Source organism: Helianthus annuus, chromosome 11 (genome assembly GCF_002127325.2).
Source record: "Helianthus annuus cultivar XRQ/B chromosome 11, HanXRQr2.0-SUNRISE, whole genome shotgun sequence".
Lineage (NCBI taxonomy): Eukaryota > Viridiplantae > Streptophyta > Magnoliopsida > Asterales > Asteraceae > Helianthus > Helianthus annuus.
The window spans coordinates 4,674,901-4,686,160 of NC_035443.2; the positions used below are offsets into that span (position 1 = coordinate 4,674,901).

The following is an 11,260-nucleotide window of genomic DNA, read 5'->3' on the forward strand; positions in this document are numbered from 1 at the left end:
ACGCTCGAATCGAGTGATTATCTCCAAAATCACCGGAAAAATCGAGATTTTTTTATGAAATTAAACTGGGTTTTCTTCAAAAAAAAAAAAGCTGAAGAACACGTTGATCGGGTTCTGAATCATTGATTGGTGATGAAAATCGCACTATAATGTAGTGATTATTGAGATAGAAAGTGAAGAAATAGTTGAAGATGGTGGGTTTTGAAAATGGTGGGTTTTTGAATTTACTGGGTTTTGAAAAAGAAAGAAGAAGGAGTTGGATTGACTAAAATACCCTTTCTCTTTATTTTAAGATTTGCCACATGTCATAATCCTATAGCTTCCTATCCTTTCTAGCGAAAATTAACTTCCTATTTGATCTTTTCCCATTATTTATGCTCATAATGATATAATGGGTGCAGGTACAAAACGGGAGTATGACCTCAATATTATTATTGAAGAGGTATGGTCCCAATTCCCTGCCTACATGGCAGGGACCACACCACTTTTTGTGCACACAAGGCATCCACATCATCTGGATCTTCTAGAAGCTTCCAGAAGACAACCGGATAAGGCCCGGCGGGCATCAAAGATGCCTCGCCCAACATCAAGGACAATACGTGGCACCATACACAAGAAGCCACATGGGCCTGCGACAATCCAGGGAGCAGGGCTGACATGACCAGTACGAGGTGCCCAACACCGTCGAATGCGGGGACGCCACGTGTACCACTACGCCGTCCCTGACAGAGCAGACCAAGAGGATATTCCCCTTGGTCGGACAGCTGGCGCACATCCACAGCTGGCACAGCTACTTCCTCCTTCTTCACCCTCCGGCTATAAATAGAACCCTTCATCATTCAGGTTAAGGAGCTTGGCTCTCTTTACTCACTCTATACACACACTGTTTTATTCATCTCGGAACAGTACTTATTCTCACGCCGGAGCCTGGTTAAGAGGGAAAACCTCTCTTTCCCCTCTTAACGAGACTAACGGTGTTTACTGTTTTGCAGATCTCGAGCCTTGGATACGAGCAAGAGAGGAGGTTGAACCCTATAAGTGAAACGACCCCCTTGGTTATCCTTTGTGTTAACCATTGTTTCAACATTGGCGCCATCCGCTTTTTTGCAAGACCACTCTCACCTCTTTTTCTCTTTTAGAAAAACTCGTAAAAATGGCAGACCAGAATCATTCACACCCAGCTGACGGAGAAATCTCTTCTTTTGAACTCGTTTCGGACACGGCACACGTCCAACGCAGTCAAAGGAACGAGACCATCCAGGAAAGCCAGCTGAACAACGAGTTCCCGTCCATTTTTGGAAGTGCGTCTAGGGCTGCTAGCCAGACCACAACTGGACCCATTTTCCAAACACCAACAAGAATTATCACTCAGACCACAAACGGGGCTGCTCTCCAACCTCCAACGGGGATGTTACATCAAACCCCACCGCCGACGCAGACTGTAGGCCATGGGCCAGGCCCTTCGGCACCATCGGAACAAGCACAACTCAACTATTCTGCACTTTTAGGGCTACCCGAAGGAAAAACTCTGGCTTCCTGGTATGCCGAACAGATGGCGTCTATAAACCTTGTCTATACGCAGCTCAGCGCACAACAAGCCTTACTCCAAGCACAGGCTAACCAATCAGCGTTCGTAACTCCACAACCAAGGTCTCTGAGTACACACACGGCTCAGCAGACAAACGCGTGGAATTTACGACCAGAAAGAGAACCAGTGCAACAGGTCAGAAGACCCAGCATACAAGACACGCGCGATACCTATGCTGAAACAGAGAGCAACTTCGTCCAAACTTCCAATCAGCAACGAAGACCGATCCAAACCCGCTTGGGCGCGCGAAACATGAATACAGAATGGGAAGAGGAGGAAGACGACCCAACGTACAAGGCAGAATCCACAGTGTTTAGCAGACTTCCTCCAGAGCATGAGGCTTACAAACCAACCAAGCGCGCGGGGTACAACCCCAAAGCAGAACACGACTTCACCTTAAGCTATCGTCCTGAGGACATGGCTGAAAATTCAAAATTTATTCCAGAGATCGCGTGCGCGGCCATCGACAAAACAAAGTTACCGCACAACGTAGGTAAATACAATGGGTTGACGGATCCAGATGATCACCTCCAGGTGTTCAAAGGCGCAGGAGCAACAGGTGGTTGGAACCTACCAACATGGTGTCACTTGTTTGCTCAAACTTTCGTTGGTGCGGCACGCATCTGGTTCGACAATTTACCAGCTGGAAAAATCAAGTCATGGGTCGACTTCCGAGAAAAATTCTTAGCACACTTTTCTCAACAGCGAAGACACGCCAGAGACCCAGGTGATTGTCTGAACATATACCGAAAAGACTACGAAAGCGTGGAGGATTTTATTACGAGGTACAACAAAGAATGTCTGGAAATTGGAGACATACCGGAAAAAATGATGCGCGCACACTTCATGCGAGCAGTTAAATGCGACGATCTGGTTAAAAGAATCAAAGGGCGTGACGGAGGACCCAAAGACTGGGAAACCTTCATTGAAGCAGCCAAAACCATTGCGCAGACAGATAGGCAACTGACCGGTGACGATCACCGTCAGCGCGCACACAACCACCACGATCGAAACAACAGAAGGGGTAGAAATCAACCCTGGAGGGCTTCCGGGAACAGAGAAAGAAGTCCCCCACGGGACGACGCACGCCATACGATCAATCAGATAGCCCATCGAAAAGAAGTAAAGCGCGAAAATAGAGAAAAGCAGTGGACTCCACTAACTAAAACACCTTCTGAAGTTTTAGCTACAGAGAACCATCAATTCAAGCCACCTTTGCAGATGCGCAACAAAAGGGGTCAAGACCCAAATCTCTTCTGTGAATTCCACAAAGACACGGGCCACCTGACCGATGATTGCTTCAGCTTGAAACAAGAAATCGAAAGAGCTCTAAGAGACGGCAAGCTCGGTCACTTAGTCAAAGGAGGAAAGCGCGATTACCGCCAGATACAACGAAGAGACGAAGGTCCAGACAACAAGAAGCTCAGAAAGCTAGAAACCCATATGGTGCAAGGAGGACCACGGCGACCAAGAAAAAACTACAACAAACGCGCGCAGGATGATTCATGGCGCGAGAAGCAAGTAGTATTCCCAGTTGTCAGGGGAGGTCCAAGAGAAAAGCGGCCAATAGTCATTCCAGGGGTGATCGGCCACTACCAAACAGATTACATCTTTATTGATCCAGGAAGCACCGCAGACATCATATATGAACAGTGCTTCAATCAATTCGACCAAGAGGATAAGGCGCGCCTGGAACCAGTTGACTACCCACTAACTGGATTCTGCAATGAGGCCGTCTTTCCCCTAGGACAAATATCTTTCCCAGTATTACTTTCTGATGGGAGAAATTCAAGAACTGAAGAAGTCACATTTATGGTGCTACCGGCACATTCAAGACATGACATCCTTTTAGGACGAGAATCCCAAGGAGATTTCAACATGATCTGTTCCGCACCACATTCTGCCATAGGTTTTCCAACCGAAACAGGCGTTGCGTTGATATACGCAAGCAAGGAAGTGCTAGCAACAGACGAAATCAGGCCGGCAAAAGCAAGCAAGCCCGCACCGCGCAGAGAGGCAGAAAAATGGGTATTGAACAGTGCATACCCAGAACAAACGGTCACTCTGGGACCCGCAATGTCTGACCTAACGCGTGCGGCGTTAAAGAAATTACTGCATGAAAACATGGATGTGTTCGCCTGGACACCAGCCGATATGGTTGGCGTTCCACGACACATTGCGGAACATCGGTTAAACGTCTCAGAGGATGCAAAGCCAGTAGTGCATGCTAAACGACACCTGGGGGACATCAAACATGATGCAATGAAGGAACAAGTGTTAGAACTGCTAAACGCAGGAATCATCAGGGAAGTCCGGTACCAAACGTGGGTGGCAAGCCCAGTCATGGTGAAGAAACCGAATGGTAGTTGGCGAATGTGCGTCGACTACAAGGATCTGAACAAAGCATGCCCCCGTGACTGCTATGCGTTGCCCGACATAGACGAGAAAATAGATTCTTTGGCAACGTTTCGGTGGAAATGCTTTCTGGATTGCTACAAGGGATACCACCAGGTCCAGATGGCTGTTCAAGACGAGGATAAAACCGCTTTCCGCACGCCAACGGGGCTATACTGCTACACCAAGATGCCGTTCGGCTTAAAGAATGCCGGTGCTACGTATCAACGATTGATGAACGAAACATTTAGTGACGCCATCGGTAAATACATCGAGGTATACATGGACGATCTGGTAATCATGAGCAGGGAGGAGAGCGCAATGCTGGTAAATATCCAGAAAACCTTCAACACGCTGCGAAGCGTGAGCATCAAACTGAATCCAGCAAAATGCTCATTTGGAATGGAGGAAGGAAAGTTTCTGGGATTCATAGTCACCAAAGACGGTTTTAAGGTGAACCCAGAAAAGGTCCAGGCCATAGAGAGGATGCCTTCACCAGCAAGCATCAAAGATATGCAAAAGCTCGCAGGACGATTGGCAGCCCTCAATCGATTCCTAGCAAATCACGCGGCAAAATCCTTCCCATTCATCAAGACCTTACGAAACTGCATGAAGAAAACCCAATTCCAATGGACTCCGGAAGCAGAAAGCGCGTTCCGCGAGATGAAAGACTGTCTCATCAAGCTGCCAACTCTAACCGCACCTAACAAAGGAGAACCTTTGGTTTTGTACCTCTCAGCTTCCGACAGGGCCGTCGGTGCCGTATTGCTGGTTGATCGACAAGGTGTCCAAACACCTGTGTATTATGTGTCCAGAACCCTAACCGACCCAGAAACAAGATACGCAATCATGGAAAAGCTTGTCCTTGCACTGATTCACGCGTCAAGAAGGCTACGCCGATATTTCGCCAATCACGTCATCCACGTGTTAACAAATTACAATATTGGGAATATCCTAGCAAGGCCAGAAATATCAGGAAGGTTGGCCAAATGGGCGATAGAGCTAGGGGACTCAACGTAGTCTTCAGACCACGACCGTCGATAAAAGGCCAAGTTTTGGCAGACTTCATGACGGAAGTCCCCGATGACAAAGACAGAGAATGCAAGGCGATGGAGAAGGCGGAGAAAAAACAAATCGAAGAACCATGGATGTTGTATACGGACGGCGCGTCCAACGAAGATGGGGCAGGTGCGGGGTTGCGGCTAGTGAGCCCAGACAAAAACGAGTTCACCTACGCCATACGTCTAGACTTCAAGAGCACAAATAACGAGGCAGAGTATGAAGCCTTTCTGGCCGGCTTGCGCTTAGCAATCAAAATGGGAGTCCGACATATTGAGGCACATGTGGACTCCATGCTAGTGGCAGGACAAATCAACGGTCAATACGAAGCCAAGGGCGACATCATGGCACTCTATCTCAACCAGGCAAAGACGTTGCTGCAAACTTTCTATTCTTACAAGGTGCACCACATAAACCGCAGCGAAAACAAGCCAGCAGACGCCTTAAGCAAGCTTGCGTCAACAAGTTTTCAGCACCTAGCCAAAGACGTACGAATAGAAGTCTTAAGCAACCCGTCTGTGCCACTCCGAGAAGTCAGCGTCATCCAAACAGGAACCACGTCATGGATGACACCCATCATCATGTACTTACAGTCCGGAATACTCCCAGAAAATAAAGCCGAGGCGCGGAAAATCCAATATAAATCAGAACATTATCAAATGGCGGATGGGATATTGTACCGAAAGTCATATCTCGGCCCTCTGTTGAGATGTGTCGACGCCGACGACGCAAATTATCTGATCCGGGAAGTACATGAGGGCATCTGCGGCATCCACGCCGGGCCACGCATGGTAGTGGCTAAAGTAATGAACGCCGGGTACTACTGGCCCGGAATGCACCTCGATGCCGTGAAAGAACTAAGGAAATGCAGCGGCTGCCAACGGCATGCACCAAAAACCATGCGTCCAAAAAATGCGTTGGTGCCTGTAACAACCGCATGGCCCTTTCAGCAATGGGGCATAGACATGGTGGGCCCCTTTCCAGAAGCTCCGGGGGCAGTCAAGTTTATCATCGTCGCGGTCGATTACTTCACCAAGTGGGTAGAAGCAAAAGCACTTGCGTCAACCACGTCAGCAGTCGTTAAACGCTTTATCTGGGAACAAATCATATGCCGTTTCGGCCTGCCACTCCGAATCATCACCGACAATGGTACAAACTTTGCAGCAGATGATCTCGAACGATGGTTCAAGGAACTAAACATCGAACATACCTTCTCGTCGGTCGCACATCCGCAAGGGAATGGGCAAGTTGAAGCGGTCAACAAGAGCATCGTCGATGGCATCAAAGCAAGGCTCGGTGAAAAAAGACGAGGGTGGGTCGACGAGCTACCAAGCATATTATGGGCCCATAGAACAATGCCCAAAACAAGCAATGGAGAAACACCCTTCAGCTTGGTCTATGGGTCCGAAGCTGTGATCCCAGCAGAAATCGGACTCCCATCTCCAAGAATGCTCTCCATGAATCTGATCAATAACGAAGAAGAACGGAGGATCGATCTAGACCTCCTAGAAGAACGAAGAGAGATGGCTGCAATCAATGAAGCCAAGTACAAATCAAAGCTTGAAAAGTATTACAATTCCCGAGTCCGGATCTGCACCTTCAACCCAGGCGATTATGTCTTAAGGGACAATGAAGCATCCAACACAGAAAAACCAGGGAAACTGGCTCCCAAATGGGAAGGCCCATACATCATTGATGCGGTCCTCGGCAAGGGAGCATACAAGCTACGCACCATGAACGACAAAGAGGTCCCGCGAACCTGGAACGCCCAACAGTTACGAAAATGCTACATATAAACATGTAATCGTATAAGGCGAATCGCCGACACATTTACTTAATACAAGAAGCGTTTGGCTACCTCTATTTCATGCAAAATTTTTGTCACAACTGCATTTATTACTTCGGGCGTACGCGAAAACATCAATGGCTCGACCATAGGAAACGTTGTAGACCTCCAAGGCTCGTCACAACCAAGTGAACAGCCGGGTCAGAAACACAACCAAAGCCTACAAAACGCCAAAAAACATAACTTCGTGCCCACATAAACACGAAAACATCGATAGCAAGGCAACTAAACATTGTAACGCTCCCAAGGCTGCAATCCCAGCCGAGCTCACACAATAACCTGCAACTCGATCACTTCGTATATCACATACAAGCGCGCATACTTAAACGACAGAATAAAAACGTTGTCATAACACAACATCACCTGTCAGCGCCATCATTCATTCGCGACACCTAATCAAAGTAATTAAAACATGCACATATTATGACGATTTCAAAATTTGCATAAACACAATCAGAGCAACAAACAATCGTCAAAGTACACAAAAGTACAAAGTAAGCAAATTGTCTTGAAACATCATTACAAGCCCATACAAGGCTGTACGCGGCGCACAGGCCGGAAATCCCAAACTAAGTGCGGCTGGAACCAGCACCACCCGCACCGCTAGCATCATCTTCTCCCAATGCCTTCTTCAACAAAGCTACCCCATCCGCTTTGAGGGCCAACTTACCAGCAGCCTTAACTACGGCAAAATCAAGCATTGCAAACTCTCGCCGTTTCTTCGCATACGCATTATCGCAATCAGCTTTATACAGCTCAAACTTATAATCCTTCTCATTGTTTGCAGCAGCACACCTGCCTTCAGCATATCCATTCTTGCGGCCACTATTATAACCTGCCCCACCCAACTCAAACATGTATTGGGCAAGCTCAGGAGAATTCAAGATACGATCAGCAAGCTACATGAAAAACAAGGTTGAATAAGATAGCAGAAAAAACTACACAAAAGTAGAACAGGCAAAGAACATTACCAATGGAACACCACGAGATAGCAGCCACCTACTATCAGCTGAAGCTTCCTCAGCAAGGAGCTCAGCGGCACGGCACTCCGCCGCCTTCTCATCAAGAAGACGCTGAGCAGCCTCACATTCCGAAGTCTTCGCCTGCACAAGAAGCTCCAGCTTATCTATCCGCGCAATGTACTCCTTTTCCTTCTTCTCCGCCGCAAGACGCGTTTGATGAGCTTCTTCCGCGAGAGCAGTCTTCTCACCAGACAGCCGCACAATAGCATCACGCTGCGACTGCATCTCCGCGTTCGTACGAGCACAGGCCGACTCCCAATCCTTTTGTTTTTGCTCGTTTAACTGTTTCTGCTCTTCAAATTTCCGCTCAGCCTCAGTAACCCGCCATTGAAGACCCTTCTGCTCTGTATTAAATTTTTCCTTCTCTTCAGCAAATGCCTTCTTGGCCTCCTCAAACGCCATAGTTTCTTCTCCCATAGAACGCCACTCACGAAGAATCTCCTGAGAGGTGGCAAAGAAGTTAACCCCAGCCGTAACATGATCATCTATAAGGGCAAATCGGCTGCGGTTTTTCTGAAACATCCTCTCGGCAGGAGGAAGGGATAATGAGAAGAACTCCTGACAGTTCTGCAAGTCATTCATGCGGGAGCCCTGAGTAAGGCCCCAACGGGGGACGTGCGGCAAATCATCGCAAGCCGGGTTACCCCAGGAATCACCAGGATTTTGTTCAAAGTGCGGACTCCGCACAAAGCCAGAAGTGGCTCCACCTTCAACGGGAGGACGTTTTGTGTAAATGGTTTGTTGTGGAGTAGTCTCACTAGACTCCATCTCCACCTCAATACCTTTACCCTTATCAACTCCACCAGCATCACCACCAGCAGCGTCACCTCCCTCAAATATACCTTCAAACCCTTCACCGCCCTTCACAGTTACATCAGCATCATCTCGAGGAGGGGTCAAGCCAACAGTCCTCGAAGGAGGAGAGGTAGGTGGCGTAATCTGCGAAATATCCACTGGCCGTGGCTTCTTGCTAGTCTTAGATTCTGCCACAAAATTACAATTAGCTAAAAAGACAAAATAAAAGATGACAAAAACATACACAGAAACTAAGTTACCAGGCCGGGGAGCAGAAGCCTCAAATATCTTCTCCAACAAATTCCCTCGACCCCCACTAAATACACCCAAATCAACCTCAGATTCAGAAGGGGCTGGGGGGGCATCCTTTTGAAGCTTGGCCCTCTTGGCCGCAAGAAGGGCAGCAGCTTGTTCATCAAGATGACGCTTATGATCATCAAGAGCCTTCTTCTTCATATGCTCAGTTAAAGTGGCTTTATCATCAAGATCTGACCCTTGACGCACCTCCCCAGGGCCTAAGCCAGACAACGTATCAGACACTACTACATAATCTAGATAAGAAAGAATGGAGGGTCGCTTACGAGAAGATCCGGCAGCTCCACCCTCAACTCCCTCTCCTTTCCTTCCAGACCCATCAATCCGAGCTTTCTTCCTCGTCTCCAACTGAGCAGACGGATCAATAGACGCTTCCACGTCATCATCATCATCTCCAACAACCTCGTGTACAGGTTCAGCATTGCCACCAGGCACGGTACCTGCACGCGCGGAACGAGACGTCAGATCCCCACCACTCCGACCAGAACTCCCACTGGAAACAACGATGACATCCTCTTGATCAGAGTTAACAAAGTCACCCAAAACATCCTCACCAAGAACCTCAGCAGCATATCGGTTCAAACTTTGCTCGGTAGGGTGCAAGAAGCGATCTTGTATTTGATCCAGCCACGTCGGGTTACCATCAGCCTGGATGGCTTCAACCATGGCACCAGCAGCCTTGGGGTCCAAAGCATTCAACAAGCTATAACCAACTGCAGAAAACAACAAAGATCAAAGCACAAAACAAGCCTAAAGGGAAGTAAACAACCGACAAAATAAGAAAGAATCATACATTTGCCCTTATGGCTGTATACAGGCTGACCCAAAGGATGCTTAGGCACCCATAACATGCTCATCCCAGCACCGACCAAGGCCATTTCATCCAGTTGAGAAATAGCAGTTGCCTTGGCCGTTATCCTCCCATACCATTCTTGGGCAGCAAAATTCTCCAACGGTTCCACCCTTGGAATCCCTTGATCGACCTGCCTATACGTCATCTCCGACGGAATCACTCCACGACGAATGTAGAAAAACTTCTGTTTCCAGTCATGAATACCCTTTATTGGGGCAGAACACACTGGGACAACCCCCGTCCTGGCTTGAAAAGAATAAAAACCACTAGAATATGTCACACTATAAAAAGTGTTGAACATCTGAAACGTTGGTTCAACCCGATAAGACCGGCAAACAAACTCGAAGTGAGTAATCCGGGGAAGCCCAATGGCATTTATCTGAGAGATATGAAGACCATAACCCCTCAAAACACCGGCAACAAACTTAGTAATGGGCAACCTAAAATTGCCCTCTCGGAAAAAAGCAGCATATAAAGTGATAAAACCGGGGGGGGCATCCAGTGCAGTAGATCCAGACGGAGGATATCGAGCCCCCCACTCAGGTCGAAAGTTATGCCCCCTAACGAGGTTATGAAATTCCTCCTCTTTCCAGTTAATGACGGCCTGATCCGGGCCAGGAGGACCCCTACTCCGTTGTTTCCTTTTCTTCTGAGAAGGATTTTTCTCCGCCATTAAGAAAAATCAAGAGTAAGATACTTCGGATTTGAAAAAATATGAAGGACAAGAAGAACAAAGGAGAAAGGAAGGGAGAGAATCACTTAGAAATTTCGAAGATATGGGAGAAGTGAATAACCGCTCTACTATTTATACTCATCGCATTAAATGCGAGAGATAGTGAAACGTCAGGAGGCAGGAAAAGTAACCAATAGATGGCCGACACGTCAGAGGAAAGAGAAGACGTCGGCTCATTTTTCGGGAAGCATGGGCAACAGGGTCTGCTGATGTGACAGAAAGTCACTGCAAAAGCAACTGTTCACCTCCGAAAAGACAGGGATGTCAGACGGTCACACCAAACGCTCCCCCATAACCACCAAACTTCAAACAGAAGAAAGCACGAAAGGGCCAAAACCCATGCGGCATGCGTCCATTTGGCTCACTTTTTTCAAAGGGCCAAAACCCATGCGGCATGCGTCCATTTGGCTCACTTTTTTCAAAGGGCCAAAACCCATGCGGCATGCGTCCATTTGGCTCACTTTTTCAAAGAGCCAAAACCCATGCGGCATGCGTCCATTTGGCTCACTTTTTTCAAAGGGCCAAAACCCATGCGGCATGCGTCCATTTGGCTCACTTTTTTCAAAGAGCCAAAACCCATGCGGCATGCGTCCATTTGGCTCACTTTTTTCAAAGAGCCAAAACCCATGCGGCATGCGTCCATTTGGCTCACTTT

At 47.8% G+C, this 11,260-nt stretch overlaps 1 protein-coding gene across 1 annotated transcript; it reads right to left on the minus strand.

The window, feature by feature from the left end:
* Nucleotides 1-7,185: 7,185 nt before the first annotated feature.
* Nucleotides 7,186-10,545, minus strand: LOC118483951. The gene is made up of 4 exons (XM_035979771.1): nucleotides 9,813-10,545; nucleotides 8,965-9,732; nucleotides 7,859-8,892; nucleotides 7,186-7,786 (listed from the first exon to the last, which is right to left on the minus strand). Exons 1-4 carry the CDS (start codon nucleotides 10,543-10,545, stop codon nucleotides 7,457-7,459), a joined length of 2,865 nt encoding a protein of 954 aa, XP_035835664.1. The 3' UTR covers nucleotides 7,186-7,456.
* Nucleotides 10,546-11,260: the final 715 nt, after the last annotated feature.

What these genes read in the sequence shown, in the direction of transcription:
- LOC118483951 (XM_035979771.1), bottom strand. Translation starts at nt 10,545, where the DNA reads ATGGCGGAGAAAAATCCTTCTCAGAAGAAAAGGAAACAACGGAGTAGG. An exon ending in ATACAGCCATAAGGGCAAAT is followed by an intron (nt 9,733 to 9,812) that starts GTATGATTCTTT and finishes TGTTTTCTGCAG; the next exon opens with TTGGTTATAGCTTGTTGAAT. An exon ending in GGCTTCTGCTCCCCGGCCTG is followed by an intron (nt 8,893 to 8,964) that starts GTAACTTAGTTT and finishes ATTTTGTGGCAG; the next exon opens with AATCTAAGACTAGCAAGAAG.